General features: G+C 53.3%; 1 protein-coding gene across 1 annotated transcript in view; it reads right to left on the bottom strand.

The window, feature by feature from the left end:
* Nucleotides 1-18,318, bottom strand: part of COL4A1 (collagen type IV alpha 1 chain) — a 148,859-nt gene that overhangs the window by 17,594 nt on the left and 112,947 nt on the right. The window contains exons 24-41 of the mRNA XM_059041904.1: nt 18,193-18,263; nt 14,347-14,538; nt 13,617-13,785; nt 11,273-11,365; nt 11,079-11,183; nt 9,260-9,357; nt 7,286-7,436; nt 6,965-7,078; nt 6,144-6,311; nt 5,936-6,025; nt 4,742-4,894; nt 4,488-4,586; nt 4,287-4,376; nt 2,796-2,935; nt 2,233-2,359; nt 2,058-2,138; nt 1,500-1,598; nt 326-376 (exon numbers count right to left, since the gene is read on the bottom strand). Coding sequence (XP_058897887.1) covers nt 326-376; nt 1,500-1,598; nt 2,058-2,138; nt 2,233-2,359; nt 2,796-2,935; nt 4,287-4,376; nt 4,488-4,586; nt 4,742-4,894; nt 5,936-6,025; nt 6,144-6,311; nt 6,965-7,078; nt 7,286-7,436; nt 9,260-9,357; nt 11,079-11,183; nt 11,273-11,365; nt 13,617-13,785; nt 14,347-14,538; nt 18,193-18,263 — 2,091 coding nt within the window. The remainder of the gene's footprint in view (nt 1-325; nt 377-1,499; nt 1,599-2,057; nt 2,139-2,232; nt 2,360-2,795; nt 2,936-4,286; nt 4,377-4,487; nt 4,587-4,741; nt 4,895-5,935; nt 6,026-6,143; nt 6,312-6,964; nt 7,079-7,285; nt 7,437-9,259; nt 9,358-11,078; nt 11,184-11,272; nt 11,366-13,616; nt 13,786-14,346; nt 14,539-18,192; nt 18,264-18,318) is intronic.

Below are 18,318 nucleotides of genomic sequence, written 5' to 3' on the forward strand. Positions count from 1 at the left end.
AAAACGACAAAATTCTAGGATTGCTTCAAGGTTATTAAGAAAAAATAAGAAGGGAAGGAAACAGGGTCACCACCTAGAAGGATCGTTGGGCCCTCCTTGGGATTTCCCCCACCCACACACTTCACAAGGCTTTGAATCCAAAACACAGCACGCCACACGGTGGTTTGCCAAGAGCCAGTAGAAAGTGTCAATTCGACTGTCCCAGACCCATAATCTATCATCCATGTCCACGTGCTTCCTTGTATCTGCTCTCACCCTGCTCTGCCGGTGCCACGTGTATCAGCGGTTAGTTGAAAAGGAAGAACATATTTAGCAACTGTGTTACCTTTCTCTCCTTTGGCCCCTGGAAACCCTGGGAATCCTCTTCCGGGGAGACCTACAAGATAAAGGTTAAGAAGTCACGTTTATCTCTCCTAAAACAGCCGAGCTGCAGGAACAGCACAAAGCAATATCCACGCTTTGCACCGATACCATATACTGTTTGCGAAACACAGAGAAATTAGTCCGTTGCACTTTGCAAGTAAAATTATATTACTACAGTTGTTCTAAGATACCCTTGACTGGATATATATATATATAATTTAGTACATTTTCCCAAGTACCTTTGAGCCCAGAACCATTACAGCATTTAGTAGAAACGATCTGTACAGATGGGTACTTATTTCCCATTACTGTCTGGAGACTCACAAATTGGCTTTTCTCAGATGACTATCCAACTAACAGCTATTCTCAAAGGCAGTGCACAGAGCCAGTGATATTTGGGGCAGCAGACACCAGGGAGTCCACAAATGTGAGTCAAGTGTATAAGGGAAGATTCAAAGGGGGGAAGTAGGTGTGGAGGCATTTCTTATGAATTATTTCTATAGGAAAATGAATGTACATAATATAAACATAAGGCTCATAGAATGAAAGAAATGAGCTTTAGAAAGAGACCAACACTAAGAGCCATGGATCCCCCTGCATGCTCCTCCCCGGCACTATTCCCCTCCCTCCATCCCCCTGACCGAGGGCAACCTGTTTCAAGTTGTGTGTGTGTCACCCTCTTGCTATATACGAATATTATTACATATGTGATTGTCATCATGGGAGCTCGCAGCTCACACTTTTGCCCAAGTTGCCGTGCCCCCTTCAGTAACAGGAGCAGATTCTGGGGACTGCGAATATGCCCAGGACCAAATTCCTCTAAAGGGGGAACGGCCAGGCAAAGAGGGCAGTGGTCTGGGCTTTCTGCGGTGTCTCCTTCACTCACCACTGAGAGCTCAGGCCATTTCAAGGGTAGATGCCCATAAGTATTTGTGGAATAAATGAACACCCTCTTTCCCCTTTTCTCATCCAATCCTGCCCCACCTGCCCACATCGTTGCTTAAACAGCTGTAAGGATGTAACTTACGCCCAGCTTACACCCAGCTCCGGTCACTTAGCATGGAATGTGAGTCTCTGGGAGATGTTTACTCCAGAGCAGAGTCTCATTCTGAAAGGGAAATGGGAGCCCAACATACCTGGTTCACCCTTCTCTCCTGCGGACCCCGGGAATCCATCACTGCCGGGCTCCCCTTTCTGGCCAGCCGGGCCTGTGGTACCAGGCTTCCCAGGAAGACCTCAAAGAGAAAGGTCAGATCGGTCAGGCAAGGAACGTATCACGGCACCGTGATCTGCATGGAAGATGCGCCAATCCTGACGTTCTTCCAGGGAGCTGTCCCTCCCACCCCCTAGCATGCCCAGCTTCCCCAAGGTTACTCCTGACACCCCTTCAGAAGGGACCTTCATGGGGCAGGAACACCACTGCACAGTGACCCCCTAAAGCTGGTGAGAGTGGAGAGAAAGGACATCCATCTACCATGCCGAACAGGAAAAGTTTCTAGACTCAATTGGAACTAGCTGTAAAACCAGTTCTAGGTCTAACTGGTGGAAAGACCCTAGAAGTCCCCCTAGACTCAGTTTGTTCATCTGCAAATGGAGGTGTGAGCCCCGCTGGTCATCCAGAGGTCACCCAGCCTTGATGCCCCTTGGCCTCTTCTCCACAGGCCCCCATCTGTGCCCTAAAAAGTGGTCTCTACCTGCTTCTCCTTTGATGCCAGGGACGCCATCCAATCCCGGGAGGCCTTTGTCACCTTTTTCTCCAGGCAGCCCAGGGCTTCCTAAAGAAAAACCAAAACACCAGAACTCCCATGACTTTGAGTTTCTCTTTGCCATCCTGGAACCCCGAGCTCAGGAGGCGGCCAGCTCACTTACCTGGATAGCCAGCACTCCCTGGGGAGCCTTTGGGGCCCGGAGACCCGGGCATCCCTGGGACCCCACTGCTTCCTTTCTCTCCCTTCTCTCCAGGGCTTCCTGGAAAACCTGCTACCCCTCGGTCTCCCTGTGGGTGACAATTGGGCCCATTAACGTGACATCTGTCCTTGGACACGTGTCTGGAGGTGCTTTCTGTACACACGCGAGTGCAACGACCATCGCACGGCAGAATCCCACTGCCGGCTTTCTAAGGGAGGATCAGAGCCCTCTGAGAATGGAGGGAAAACTAGAAACCCAGAGCGAAAGAGCAGTGGCCTGTTCTGCTTCTCGTGTTCCTTCTCCATTTCTCCCCATGACAACTTGCTACCCAAGCTCTCAGCATGTCTCGGATCCTGCTTGGGGACACAGGCCGTGAATGGAAGGGGAGGCAGGGAGACTTAAAATCAACTGGGGAAACAGTTCTGTGTTATGATTCCTTCACCGTGTGGAGATGCTCAGTGAATGTTCCTCCAAAGCCTTTCTGCGGGGATGGGTGGGAGGGGCTTCCGCGGGGATGCTGTTACCTTTTCCCCCGGCCGTCCTGGAATTCCAATCCCAGGCAGACCCGCCTGCCCTTTCTCTCCTTTTGCTCCCTTTTCTCCAGGTGAGCCAGGGATGCCCTGCAGGCCAGGGAGGCCAGGCACACCCTTTTCTCCAGGTATTCCTAGAAACACACACAATTGAAACAGAACGTGTGCTTAGCAGGTGCTAATGTTAAAAACAGGAAAGCGCCTCAACTGCCAGCCAAGAATGAGACGGAAGAGCACGCATCCCCTCATTTCTCAAGTTGTAAGTGATCCAGGCAGGCGCCAGCCACCCAGACCGCGTCAGAACCGTGCCAGGAGACGCTCCTCCTGTCTTTTAAAGACAATCACATTACAAAGGGAGAAGAAACACATTAACCACTTAGCACGCTTCCTTTCCCAACAGCATTAAACATGGCTTCTGTGTCTTTCGTTCCGAAGTCAAATCTCATTATCCGAATGAATCAGAGGGGGCAAGAGGCAGGCCATGGAGAGTAAAAGCGTACCTGCTTCCAGGATGCATGTGGGCAGTCAAACTAATTTATAAATAGGCGCCAGGGAGGGCAGGCTTATGCCCGCCCCTGTAACTGACCCTCTGCGGCTGCTGGCCTGGCTGTGAGGGGCAGCTGTGAGCCGGTTGATGATGTTACTGTACGGAGAACTGGGTATTAAATTGCAGCCAAAGCCTCCGGGAGATTTACTGCAACAAAGGGAGCCCTGGCTGTTTTATTGCAAGCAGCATCTGCCTAGCGGACTGAACGACAGGCCCAAGAGATTCGTGGCGAAAGGAATTTAAGAAGCCTTACTGCAGCCGCTGGGTGTTTATATCTCAAGCAAAGTGACAACGCGCCTCGCAAAGACTTGGGAGGAGTGAGGGAGACGGGCTGGCTGCCCTGACTTCCTGCTCCAGGCAAGTCCTAAGAAGCAGTGGCACCTGGACCATCCGGGGCCTGAGCTTTCCATCTGCTGCCTCAGCTCTGGTCACTGTCACCGCGGCAAATGCTGATGGCAAAGCCTGGGAGGCCAGCTCAGGACCAGGGCAGAGGAGCCCAGCTCAGGACCGGGGCAGAGGAGCCCAGCTCAGGACCGGGGCAGAGGAGCCCAGCTCAGGACCGGGGCAGAGGAGCTAACGTCAAAGGGCTCTACAGGCATGAGCTGCTTGTGCTGACACAAATGAACGGAGAATTCATCACCTCCTCGACGGATCCAAGTAAACGGATCACTTGGAGGTAACTGAAAGTTCATAGTACATAGCCCGTGTTTTATTTTATTAAACGGTGATGGGTTTTGTTTGTTTGCTTGTTTAAGCAATGGCCAGAAGTTCAACCGAATGCCACCATCCCTAGACAAGAGACCACACAGAATTGAAGATGTGAGTCTGTGTCAAAGACACGTCTCTCTGGATTACGTCCTCCGTGAAGCAGACTCGTCCCACAGGCACCACGTGTGCAAAGCGCTGGAAAGGAAACTCCTTTCCTAAACCCCACATACCTGGCAGGCCCATCCCACCAACCGATCCTTTGGGTCCAGGAAGTCCCGGAGCACCTGGGATCCCGCTTATGCCCGGATCACCTTTAGGTCCTAGAATCATAAGGAGAAAAACCCAACAGGTCAACGCCCACGAAAACTGCCAAGTAACCTCTCCCCACATGAGCCCCTGCTGAGCTGGCGACCTTGGACTCCCTTCCATACCTGGCTGCCCAGGTTGTCCTGCCTGACCGTCCTTTCCAGGCACTCCTGGGGTTCCAGGATCTCCCCGGGATCCTTTATCACCAGTCGGGCCGATCTGCCCTGCACGACACACACACACACACAGTGACGACCACGTCTGCTTAAAACACGACCAACTGTACAAGCACAGGTTGGTGTGACATCTCGTGTGAAGAACTGAGTAACTCGTTAGACACCTTGTCCCCCCTCCGCAGGTACACTGTCCTCTGCGTTACCTTTTTCTCCTTGGTCACCCTTCTGGCCCTTCATGCTGCCCATGTCCACTTTATCCATGGAGCCCGGCTTGCCAGGAAGACCCACATCTCCTTTATCTCCCTTGAAGCCAGGGTCTCCCCTGGGTCCCGAGGTGCCCGGGAAGCCGTGGTCCCCTGTAGAAGGAAGAGGAGGCACCGAGTGACACGTGGCCAAGGGCCCCCAAGGCAGTGACAAGTGTGGTGTTCTTTCTGGCCAGTAGAAGCAACAGATAAACAACCTATAAAGAACAAATAATCTGTCCAAAAGTGGCATTAAATGGAGAGTGTCTGAGTTACCCAGAAGAATGTGACAGCGGGGAAATGAACAATAAAGCCATTTTCTATAATTCATTATTTGCTAATAATTCCAACATATGAGACTCTTCACTTATTAAATAATTTATATTTTCTCTCCTTCTTAAATACCTTCGCAATGCCTGCTGATAGTGGCCCCTCAATTCTATATGAAAGAACAGAATTTTCCTGTTCAACTAAACAAATGACCATTTTCATGTCTCACATTTAAAGTCAATTTCTTTTTTTTTTTTTTTTTTTTTTTTTTTTTTGCGGTACGCGAGCCTCTCACTGTTGTGGCCTCTCCCGTTGAGGAGCACAGGCTCTGGACGCGCAGGCTCAGCGGCCATGGCTCACGGGCCCAGCCGCTCCGCGGCATGTGGGATCTTCCCGGACCAGGGCACGAACCCGTGTCTCCTGCATTGGCAGGCGGATTCTCAACCACTGCGCCACCAGGGAAGCCCTCCAATTTCTTTTTTAAAAACAGCATTTGAACCAATTTCAAATATCAAGATAAGAAATAAAAAATAAGACTTGTAAACTTCCTGTTTGCTAATTTGATTCCAAAGACTCAGTTGCTGTGACTAAATCTTCGAATGACTAATACCACCATTTCTCAAAACAAAACCAAAAAAACAAAAACTCTACGATGCCAACAAGGAAACCCGAAAAGCTGTCTTCTCTCTGATTTTTTGGCAGCGCGCGGCCCTTAATCCCCATGACCCATGAGCGTCTCCTGGAAGAGGGGGTCTTCCGGACCCTTGCTTGATTTTCTTTCCCAGGCCTCTTGAAATGAACTATGATCTACGACTCTTGGAGAATTTCCCACAAGGCATCGGGACACAGACATGAGATGGGCTTTTCCAGAGTCACGCTCCCTACCTTTTTCACCCGGCAATCCTGGCACACCCGCTGGTCCTGGCGAGCCGGGCTGCCCGGGGGTCCCCATGATGCCCATCTCTCCCTTGGGACCTGTGGCCGGATGGAAGGACCGTGAACGCTGATGGCAGATGCCGAGCGAGGGTCATGAACAAGACCAGGCGAGGCGTCTCCCCAGCATCCACTTGGGTGGACTCCACAGGTCACTTACCTGGGAACCCGGGCTGTCCAGGTGTGCCCTGCTGTCCAGGGAGACCAGGCAGCCCCGACTGTCCCGTCAGGCCGGGGAGCCCCTGCGGCCCTTTGTCTCCTTTGGGGCCCGGCATATCCAGGCCTGGGAATCCAGGGAAGCCCTTCTCGCCTTTCACTCCAGGGGGGCCTGAGGTGGGGAAGAGAAGAGGGGGCGTCAGCAGGATCGACAGGGTGTCCTGCAGCGTCCTGTACCGTTTACCTGTTACTTTCTGCAGAAGGTGTGTAGCTGTGCCCACGTCAGGGGTAGAGGGCAACGGCTTCCACCTTCTCAGATGGTGGTGTTTGGGGCCATCGGTGGGCAAATAACATCCCAAGACAAAGCCCCGCCTGCCCGCCGTGAGCCGTCAGCAATTCCCACCCGGGCCCCTCCGCAGTATTCAGACCTAAGCCCAGCTTCTCCACGGTGTGTCTCCCTGACTGTCCTGCCCTGGTCCACCCCCTCTGTCTCACTTCTAGAATGATTATTAAAGGCAAAGGTAGCTTCCAGACATGAACTCATTTTGTTTAAGTTACCTACAACTTACTAAACGTCTTATGGAAAGATAAGATAGAGATACCGATCCTTCTAAATTAAATATAAAAGGTACAGAATATACAATATAAAGGGGAGATGTCTTTGGCACATAAACCAAGTTCAGAGGGAGGTAAAGAAAGGTGCCTGTGACCTTACGTGTAAGCAAACAACCAAACCTGCGGCCACAGAACAGAACTGACTTTTCCCCCTTTTAGTCGCAGATTATGAGTTAGGGAAGGGACCATTCTGGAAGAACGTAGTATCACCTGATGACCCTGGGGGTCCCTGTCCTCCAGGGGGTCCCATAGCTCCAGGAGGGCCTATTCCGGGGACTCCAGAAGCTCCTTTGGGACCTTGCAATCCAGGAGGCCCCGGGTCACCTGGATGGGGAAGAAATCGTGAATGCACCACATGGGGACACAGTGGCGTCAGCACCTGCCACCCACTCGCGCCGCTCGCCAGGAACCCGTCTAGAATTTTCATCATTCATTCAACAAACGTTTACTGGGCCCTAACAGGTGCTCTGCGGACACACAATAAACAGACCCCGTCCCTACCACAAGCTCGATTTGCCCACAAGAAGTTACCTCTGATTCCCTGAAGGCCTGCAGGGCCGATGGCGCCGTGCTCTCCGGGAACGCCTGGTCCCCCGATGCTTCCCTTCTCTCCAGGGGTGCCGGGGATGCCGGGGAGTCCTGGCAGGCCCTTGAGTCCCGGCAGACCAACTCCAGGCTCTCCCTGGAAACCCCGAAGCACAGAGAAGCCAGTGACCCTCAGAGCCCGCGATTTTATCAGGCCAAGAGCATACGTGTTAACCGATGCTGCGGGTGCATTTCCAAGAACGGTATTTGTCCCCACTTCCAGTTGGCGCAGCTTCTCCACACCTCTTGCTGCCTTTCAATCTCACTACAAGCCGAAAGGGAGGTATTTTTTATTATTTTCTTTTCACAAAGGAGGAAAGCCAAGGCTCCCGCGTTTGGACGGCTTGTCCACAGTCAGAGAGGCAGGAGCTCCTTCCGCTGGGTCTCGGCCCCTCGACTCCGCCGCCCCGAGTCTGCACAGCGGGAACGACACCCAGCGTGGTGCGTGGCCAGCGAATCAGTATTAAGAGGCGGAAAGTTCCAGGACTGGAACAGAACTCCATTTACTTCGTTTTTTTGATGAAATGAAAGCTCTCGTGTCAAATTAAACGTTTAAAACCTTCTCATGAATCAAAGGGTTTTGACACACACAGATGATTAAAAATAAAGGCAGTATTCTGAGGGCCTGAAGAAAGGAGCATTCAAAGCACCCCAATCTAAGCACCGGCGGGCCGTGTGAAGCAGGAGGTGGACATTATGTCACAGCGCCCCCCTGGCGCCCCTGAAGTCAACAGCTTCCAGATGAGGACCAGGTGGAGGTGAGCGGGCAGAGGAGGCTTATCCACATGGCCCCGCGGTGAAATCTGCAAACTGGAGGGAACTCAAGTCCAAGGGATTTTGAAAAAGCTCAGTATTTTAAATCGTAAACCAAATCCTTAATTCCAGTTCCATTCGGCATTTACTAGCTCGTGAGCCAGTGTCTGAGGCGAGAGCTACAGACTGCGGTCACTGACTCACTTTCACACCCAGTGTGGGTCGTCAGGGGAAGGCGGGGCTGTGTCCCATGAAGAAGGCGTCCGAAGGCCACGTGCCCCACGTCAGCCACACGGGGCAGGGACACCACCTCGGGTCAGGCGTTCCTCACAAGGAACCTCCCCCAGCATCACCGAGGCACAGCTGCCAGCGTGCGCCCACGCCCGTCCCCAAGGCAAGGGCAAGGGCTCTGTGTCGGCAAAGGTGCCTCTCCTGGCCCTGGCCTTTTTCCCAGGTAGGACAGATGCCCTCTGGCAATTTCCCTTCCCTTCCTTGTAATCAGAACGGGAGAGGGTCTCACCAACAGTCGCCTGTACTTGCTGAGCGGAACTGCAAGTATCAGCAAGCAGCAGACGGGTGCTTGAGGGCAAAGAGAATCCTGCCGTCTCCCTAGTCCCGGGGTCCCCAACCAGGGCCCTCTGCCCCACGGTGACACTGGGTAAGGCCCGGGGATGTTTCTGGCGGTCACACTGGGCATGCGTGCCGGGGCGCTCCTGGGGCATCTGTGGGTCGGGGCCACGGAGGAGGCTGCTAAAGACCCCTCAGTACTCAGGGCAGCCCCACCAAGAGGAATTATCGGACCCGAATGTCAGTATCACTGAGGCTGAGAAAGGCTGCCGTCCACCGTGCTGGGGGCTGTTAGGTCACTCAGGACAGTGGCTTCCAAACAGCTTTCTCCTTCCACTCGTGGTAAGACACACACTGTACCTGAGATCCAGGACACACACAGGCAAGAGCCCACTCACAAAGCAGGAACAAATGATTCTCCCCAAAAGAGGCACGCACGTGCTACCCCGTGTACCCTGGTACTTTCTATCTGATGCTACTTCATTCAAACACAAAACACGCTGACCCAACAGACCCCATGAGGTTAACAGCCCACAACTTATGTGTCCAGTGAGTCCCAAGGATGGGGAGACAGCAATCCAGAGCACGCTCAGTACCCACCTTTTGGCCAGGCGGACCTGGGTTGCCGGGTAAGCCATTAAAACCTTGGCGACCGGGATTTCCAGGAGGTCCAGTGTCGCCAGGTAAACCGTCAACACCTGTTTGGAAGAGTCAAAAAAAAAATCATTCATGTAAAAATACCATTCCCTACTTTCGTCACTTCTTTTACACCTGCTCAGATGAACCTGAACAGATCTGAGGGCGCCAACAAGGAAGATGAGACCACCCCGGTCCAGGGGGTAGCCTGGGGGCAGGAAGCACTCCCGGCGCCGCCGCCCCTTCCTCTTTCTCCCTCACACCCGCCCCTCCCGCCCTTTTCTGCTGCGCGCTTAGAACTTTTCTCTCCTATCCACTCCCCGCAAACGAACCAAACCAAACCAAACCAAACCAGCATCTGCAGACTGGGAATGGCAACTTAGACTCCGGCAACCTGGTGAGAAATCCAGCCCGGATGTGCCCACGCAGACCCGCATCTTAACAAGACCCTCCGTGATTCCTGGACACGTTCGCGTTTGAGAAGCACCACTTTAGGCCTCCTGTTCTCCAGCTGCACCACACTGGAGGCACGTGGGGACATTTAGAGACTGGGTCCCGCCTCTGACGGGCTTTCCGACAGCTGCCCACGTGGCTATAAACGGCAGCAAAGTGTGAGAGCCGTTGGACTAGGCTCTCTCTGTGTGACGGAAGGCTGGGGACACGCGGCGATCTGCAAGTTTGCAGAAACACGAACCTGAATCGCCCGTGGTGCAGGGCTGCTGTTTGGAGGGGCCTGACAGACAGTGCACATAACTCCAGGCAGCTTCGTGCGATGTGGGCAAAGCGTCTCTGACTAAGGAGGCCTTCCTCAGCTACATTCTACCTGCAGTGATGGCAGCGGCCTGGTTCTGCCATGGAACGTGCAGGAGGCCTGAGCACTGCCCCCGTGACGCTGGAGGGTCGCCGGGGGGCCTTCTGCCCCGTGAGCCTGGCAGACGTGGCCACGAGCACGGTGGGCACCGCGCGGCTCCCGGAGAAGCAGGCCGCCGCCTCCCGTCCCCAAGCGCGAAGGCCTGCAACCTGGAGAGCGGGCACGACGCGGAGCCCGGAGGCCGGACGAGCCTTTACACTAAGTTTTGGTGAAACGGCGGTAAAGCTGGGGTCGGGATGCCGGCCCAAAGGGAAGAGACACGCCCCTCACTGCGCACGGCCCTCTGGGCTCTGGACCAAAGTCCCTAGTGGCCAGTCTGCACGTCAGTCTCCCTGAAGGGCTAAGAAAGCAGCAGAAAGGGGGAAACTGTCCTCCTTACTTCCTTACAATTTTCAGAAAGAAGTACTGGTTCTGGAACGTCCATGCGTGTGAGGGCCTCTCCCCCAAGAGCAAGGCCCCCCTCATATTCACCGCACCATCTCCCTGCCCTCCCCCCGCCCTCCAGACCAGCCTGGCCCAGGTCCCGGCGGGCCGCGTGCTCCCTTCACGGATGAGAGAGAGACCCCCTCGAGGGTAGGTTTAGGCAAACGTGGCATCGGCCAGCTCCCCGGGCGGCTTGGGGTCCTTAAGGTCCCAACCCCTTCCCACCAAAGCACTCTGCCGGGAGCACACGTCACCCAGCACCTCGGTGACCGGAATCACCGGCCTCCACACCGCACAGCTCTTGCGCTAATTCGCACACAGTGTGTTTACGTGCACCGCCTCTTTTCTCCTAGAATTCACGGGAGGGTGAGCGGAGAGACCACAGCCCTTGGTGCTAACCGCCGGGGACGGGTGCCACCGTCGGGGCCCACGCGGGCAGTGGCCAGAGCAGTGCCCGCCCCGCAAAGCTGCCTTGTCCTGCGGGTTTACCTTTGGGGCCGGGAGGCCCTGGAAAGCCAATCCCAGGCTGGCCGACTGAACCCTTCTCTCCAGAGAGACCCGGCCTTCCCGGGGTTCCAGGAAAACCTCGGTCGCCTGCGGTGAGAAAGACCAATGGTCAGCGTGAGAAAAACGTGAGCACGTCTCCCCCAGCCGAAGCCCCAGAGGGACAAGACTCTGAGTACCTTGCGGCCCTTGGAAACCGGGGGACCCCGGAAGTCCTGCTACTCCAGGGGGACCGGGTAAGGGCGTGACTTTTCCTTCTTCACCCTTGGGACCTGGGGAAAAAGAGCAAGGACACAGCGTGAGGGCGGCTGCATCACATCCTTATCTGCACGCCTCCATCTCTTCCTTCTCCTTTTCTAGACTCTCTCACAGAGAGCTCCTCTTCTCCCGAAATGTCCAAAATGACCGAGATGTTTGTTTGACACAAGAATTCTTTACGCGTCCAAAACAAGAGTCACGAAAAGCTACAAACTCTACAACAACAAACAGCTAGATGACCCTGGTATCCATTAATCTGTCTCAAAAAGTCAAAGCCTTTTCACCGTTCTGTTTCTCAGACAGGATTGGTTCTAAGTTGCTCTGATGCCCACAGTGGCGGGAAGTTATCTTCACGACGTGCCCCGTGGGTGATATCGTTACCCTAACCGTGAGCTGGACGGTTCTGCGGTATCTCCAGCCCAGGAAAGCCACCTTTTTTCTATCTCCAAACTGGGAGGTGCCTACGAGATCCACTGGGTGTCAGGATTGAGCTGTTACGAAAGGACCGAAGGGCTCATCTCCACTGAACCTTCAGGGACCTTAAATAGAGCTCAGGCTCTGAAGGGCCTCCCAGGGACAGCCAACACTTGCTTTAGCTACAGCCTGTGGGAAGCACCAGGGCCTGACCCCAACGCATCTTTGCTATCAGCTCCAGCCCTGGGAACAAGGCTTTTACGACCGTCAGACTAAACACAGCTCTGGCAGATCAAAGAAGTCGGGTTTCTAATCCCAAAGCTGCCTGGGTCTGGATGGGCTAGGAACCCTCCAGAATGTGGACAGCTGACCGACAGCACGGTCGGCATCGCCTCTTTGGGGAACCCTCTTCCCATCCCGTCAAGACGTATCTGTATGTGTCCCACTGGCTTTTCTGATGGTAGTTTCTGGCCGAGAAAAAGAAACCTGATTCCTTTTTACACGCTGCAGGGGTTCAGGTGCCGGAAGCACAAAGAACACTGGAGATGGCGACCTGGGAATTAGGAGTGTGGGGTGAGTGATCAGAGGCCCCTTTCCGAGACCCGGGGTTCTTTCTAAGTCAAACCCAGCATTTTCCTGCCCCGAAAGGAGTCGTAAGAGAGACGTTCCCGGGTTCGTTGCTAATCAATGAACGATCATCAATGGAGTCCTCACTTAGTCAATAACCAACGATCACCCAGCAATGACGGTAACAACAACCCATCCAGGAAGGCGCTGCGCTTGGACCTCCGTCAAGGGCTGCTGATGCGTCCTGCATTCCGAAGCTGACAAACCCTACACTGGGTCTTCATAAGGAAATAACAGTTCCCAGCGGGGACAGGAGCTGACGGAACTTGGGCTGGATACATGGCTCGGGACAGAATCGGCAAACGCGTGAGGGCAAGAAGGCCGGACTGTAATCGCTGCTGCGTCTCTCCTGTTGGAAACTTTGATCTTCCAGCTTCTTAGTTACCATGCTTCTCCAGGCTTCCTGGCCACACACCTTTAATCACCCCAAGTCACCTTTCACGCATTTCTACGACTCTTAAGCCATTGCAGTCACAGCACACGTCCTTCTGTCCTCTGTGTCCAGGCCGTTCCTGGCCTCTCCTCCTCCAGGTTTCCTAGGCAATGGTGTCAGTGTTCCACTTCCTCCCGGAATCGTATTCAACTAATAAGTCACTGACAGTCTACTGTGTGCTGGGCCTGGGGACCCCCCCCCCTTTCACTTCTGTCCCTGAAGGTAAGCCCGCCGTGAGGACACAGTGCAGCGCCGCTGTGGGAAACGCTCACACAGCCCCTCCCACGCTCTCCACCGAAGCCCGGGCGGTGGGCTCCGGGAGGGTGGGCGGCCTCTCTGCCTTGCTTCCTCTCTGGTCGCTTAGCTCAGCCCGTGGCACACGGAACCACGTGAAAAAACAGTCAACAAACGGCTGGAACTACCCCGAAGTTCAACAGCCACGTCCAAGCAGCTGTGGATCAGTCACTGAGTGCGTGCACATCAGCCGAGGGGAGAGACAGAGAACGGGCTCAGGCTGCTGTCACCTCCACACAGAAGGCTGACCTTCTCTGCTGCATACGGCATCCTTATTTATAAGGAAATCACCTATGCCTTCAAGTCCCCGTTATCCAGATCCTCCACGCCACTGGCCCATCTCATAAAGGAAGGAACGAGACACAGAATCGCTAAGGAAAGGCTGCTCAAGTCATATCCCCCCTCCTGGCAGAACTGAAACCAGACCCACGTCCCTATGTCACCGAGCCCAGGGCTCCTGGCACTTGCGTGCGGCACTTGAGGTCCTCAGGCCTCACCTGGCAGGCCTGGGGACCCGGGGTTTCCCGGAAAGCCCGTCTGTCCTTTGTCACCAATGGGGCCAACAGGGCCAAACCCTGGAGGCCCAGGAGGGCCGACGTCACCACGGCTGCCGGGGAATCCAACTCCTCCCGGGGGGCCACGTTCTCCTTTTAATCCTACTGACCCCTGAAGCGAAAAGAGAAAAAGACGAGTTATCAGCAGACATACCAGCACTCCGATCCGCGTCGCATTTTTCCACCATCCGTGGTAAAAAAGTGCCAGAGTTTAACTAGCTGTGCTACTTATTAACTTCAACCCGTCTGCAAAGGTCACCTTGTAGTTAATAAATGAAACCGGCATTCTCTCCTCTAAGCTGAGCAACCGCCCTCCCAACCCAGACACAAGTAGACGCTGCAAAGAGGAAGGCCTTATATCTGGAATCTTCTTTGAAAGGGTGACTTGAATGCCGCTAACTTTAAAATTCACCTCCCGTCTGACATATGGAGGTCTTTGCAGTCCCCCCAGATCCATCAGAAGACACTGACCCCTTATCACCTAATCGTTCAAGTCCAGGCTATCACACCTAGGTTTACAGACTACAGTTTTCCAGTGAACGTGAGACAAGTTCGTTCACGACAAGGACCCGCCGAGGGAAAACAGGTCGACGTGATACCAATGACTCCTTGTCCATCCTCTGCATATCCATCATCTGCCAAGCGCACGTCCGAAGTCTGGGAATCAACATACCGGGGAGCCTTTGGGGCCGGGCAGACCCGGATGGCCGTCTCTTCCGGGAGAGCCTGCTCTGCCTGGCATCCCGGGCTGGCCTGGGAAACCTGGGTCTCCTTTGTCGCCCTTGAGTCGAGTTTCGAAGTAAATCTCGCCAGGCTCGCCCTTGGCTCCCGGCTGGCCCATCAGCCCGGGCACACCTTGCGGTCCCTGTGAGAACAAAGCCTTATGAGGCCACCACCAAAGACACCCATCCATAGAGCAAACCAGCAGCAAGGAAATCAGGACGCCACCTTGGAAAGTGGGGACGGGTTTAGAGCTCCCCGTTCCCTGTGCAGGAGCGAAAAAAAGCCAGCAGCTCTGTGACAAAGCCCTGAGCTGACCTCACTGCTGTGCTGCCCTTAAAAAGCCTCTAGTAATGGAGAAGGGGACAGGGCGGGGGAGCGAAGGAGGAGTACTGGGCCCAGCCCGCAGATCAGTCCTTAGGTAACTTTCTTGTCTCTTACAACTGCCGACATTCCCAAGAACGGGTCAGCTACGGTTGGAAGGGGCTGGAGGTCCGATTGCCTGGGCCCAGGAACCAGAGATGGAGGCCGAGAACAGCCACGTTCCCTAAGTCTGGTCAGCGCTGAAATCACACAGCTTTTGCCTTTCACGCTCACAGCCCCAATCCCGGAAGAGATAAGGAGGCCCAGAGGCCCCGGAAAGAGAAAAGTCGGGGAAGGGAGCATCAGGCGAGCTCTGTAAGTGGGATTCTGAGCCGTCAGAAGCATAGAATTAACTTTCCCAAGAGACACACACTGGAACCCTTCTCAGTTCCTGCAAGGGGACTCTTCAAGGAATGCCCACCCCCTCGATGGTTCATCCTACAGGTCCCCTTGAGAGTGGGGTTCACCAGGAAGAGGCCCCAGGCTTTAAACAACTGTCTCAGTTACCTGTTCTCTGAGAGAGGGACCTCGTCAACCTCCCCGCTCACTTGGCAGAATTTAAACCCTGGCCGAATTCATGTGGTTTGAATTCCTTTTTGTAAACTCCCCTTGAAATGGTTCTTGGATGTAGGTGAACCACAGTGCGTGCGCACACACACGCGTACACACACACACACCTCTGTGTGTGCCTATAACAGGTACCTCCTCAAAGTACTGGACACAGCTGGTCGGAGCTGGCCCTGAGCTGGAAGTGCCCCTTGTGACAGAGGACACTTCACTCAGATCTACGCGGGGAAGGAAGGGGGAAGATATCCAATCTATCGTATTTACTCCAGTCCCGCTATCTCCACCAGCCCCCCGCCGGAAAGTCTAGCAGAGGACATGGAAAATTCATTGTCTGGTTGAAAGCTGCTGTGGTGTTTTGTAGCTTTTTCTCTCTAGTTAACATTAGCTCCTGTGCCTCCCTAAGGCCCAGCTGATCTTGGAAGCCCTTCCGGATAGGCCCAGGGGGCCTGCTCCCGTGTTTCCTCGGTGTACTGTATGGTCCTCGTGGCTCTGTTAGGGACGTTCGCTTGCCTTCTGTCTCTCCACTAGCCTTTCGGGGCGGTGAGGGCAGGACCAAGGCTTCCTGTCTTTGTGCCCTTAATGCCTACAAGAGGGAGGTACCGGAGGACGTGTATGCTGAACCAGCAATGTTCACCAATAAAAAGTAAATGCCAATGTAAGAAATTACAAGCAATGCATATTTTTCTCAAACCGGAGGCACCCCTTATGTTATTTTATGTTGATTATTCACAGCTTAGAAGTATATTATTTTCTAACACTATGAGCACAGGGCAAGAAAAATACACGTTTTTATTTTCATACTGATGACCATGTCAGTCACTGTTCTATTTAAGGGAGAAGTCTAGGATTTCTTTGAAAAATTGACATTTACAACCCTAGGACATCTCATGTGGATTCTTTGCTAATCCTAAGTGATCCAAGGGTCTTTTGATGCCCATCCCTTAGGATAAACGTCGAAGAATCAGACGCTGCCTTGGAAGTTTAGCATTGGCCACATCAATTGGAGAAGATCTGACAACTTGTGCAGTCTGCTTCTAGAAAGTGGTGCCACCATGGGAAAAGTTGGGAGACGTTCGTTTCAGTTAACACAGGTCACTCCCAGTGACCCCAGACCTGCCTGGGGGCTGGGCTTCGTCATCTCAGCCTGGAGCCCGCCTCTCGTGGTCTGTCCTCCTTTCCCCAAACCAAAGCCTCAGCGTCCAGAGGACATGTCCCAGAAACGCTGCCTAAATCAAATGCAGAATCAGAGCTTTCTTCATTGGAATCTACTTTCCAGTTTGCTCCGCTGGTTTGTGGACCCTCTTTTAGCCTCCAGCCAAATTCGAAATAAGGGCACCACATTTTTGAGCGAGTTAAACCACGGAGCTACGATACAGCATCTAATGAAAGGAAAATGATGACCTTCTCTTAGGTTATTTACCCACAGAACACCTTTTAGAAGTGTTTTCCCTCTACACCAAGAAAGACGCTCCCTGGACGGACGAGGCGTGGAGATTCGCATTTCTGCTGTACACTCCCTCTGGTTTTTCTTTATCGGGGCTTCTCCCCAGCCATCCTCCTTGCTCTTTGCTCATTTATACTGGACCTGGGGCTGGGGGGGGTGGGTGTCTGGGCTGGGCTCCAGGCAGACTTGAGGCAGGAAGTACTCCAGGAAGCCGAGTAGATAAAGGCCGGGCCCAGACTGTGTCTGTTGCCTTCAAAGCTGTTCCCACTTTGACCCTCAGCACGGCCAGGGCTCCCAGCTTTCTGAACTTCCAACGTATTTAGAAACATGTTAAACAATTGCGACTTCTAACTTAGCTCCTCAGGCACCGGGGAAGCTCTGGGAAGCAGAGGCCCATGACTTAACTTCAAAAGGAGAAAACTATTGCTGGATTCCAGCTGTTTCATCCCCATTTCAGCTCACTTTTGCCCCGACCTGCTTTTACAGAACCTTTCAGAAATATCTTCTTAAGTTACAAATGTTAAAGACCTACAAACAAAAAAGAATAATGCTGAAGATCTGACTTTCCATTTACGACAAAAGAAAAGGAGAAAGGAGAAAAGGAACGAAAGGAATTGTAGAAACTGGTTAATGCTTAACAGAACTGAGAAGCACAAAGAAAATACGAGAACAGAGCCCAAAGGCTTAAAAAGCTTCAGCAGTAGAGCTGATTACATGCCCCAAAAGAGAACGTCCTTCAATATTTAAGGTTATTAGTATAATCTGCTATTCAATGGCTTCTTTTAAAACAACGTAGAAAGGTTAAGACAATGGTGTTCTGTCTAACTGAAAGGTTTCATGTCCGTGTGATCGAGATATTTCATTTATAGATTTGAAAAAGTGTCTTTGCAATAGATGTTGGTGATAGGAGTTTTCAAATTGTGTACCTGTAAGAAGAAGAAGAAAGGAATAGTTCAAATTCCTAGAGGAAAATCAGCCAGCGCTCCTTCACTGCCATAGACACCATCAGCGCCGAACTTACTCACTGACAAGCTTGAGATTATCTGGTTTGAGGGTGCAAGACTGTGTAAAAAGACGACTCAACAGTGTGGCTGTTAGAGGTCACGTGACTCTCGGTGGCACCAGAGACCCTGCGGGAAAGTGGCCAGCAGCACTCGGCCGCGCCTGGAAACAGGTTACGTGGCGACTGAATTCTGACCCGGTGAGAAGAAAGGCAAGTTGGGGTGCAGGTTCTGGGTGCAACGGTCCTACTCATCCTCAGGTCAATCGGTCAGGAGAGACACGGGGAGTAATTCTGACAAAGTGATGCTTCACCAGCTCCCCGATAAAGCCGGAGTCCACGTGCAAATGCAAAGACACATGCCTTTGCCGGTTGGCTCGGTGGCAACTCCTGATACGTCTAGGAGCTCAGACAGGTTTACTTACAGGTAATCCTTCCAGACCGTCCCTGCCGGGTGAGCCTCTGTCGCCCTTGGCCCCTGGCTGTCCTGGGAAACCTTTCGCGAGAGACGGAGGAAAGATTCAGCACGTCGTCGATGAGACACTTTCTAA

The sequence above is a fragment of the Kogia breviceps genome, chromosome 16, assembly GCF_026419965.1.
Source record: "Kogia breviceps isolate mKogBre1 chromosome 16, mKogBre1 haplotype 1, whole genome shotgun sequence".
In the NCBI taxonomy this organism is placed as follows: Eukaryota; Metazoa; Chordata; class Mammalia; order Artiodactyla; family Physeteridae; genus Kogia; species Kogia breviceps.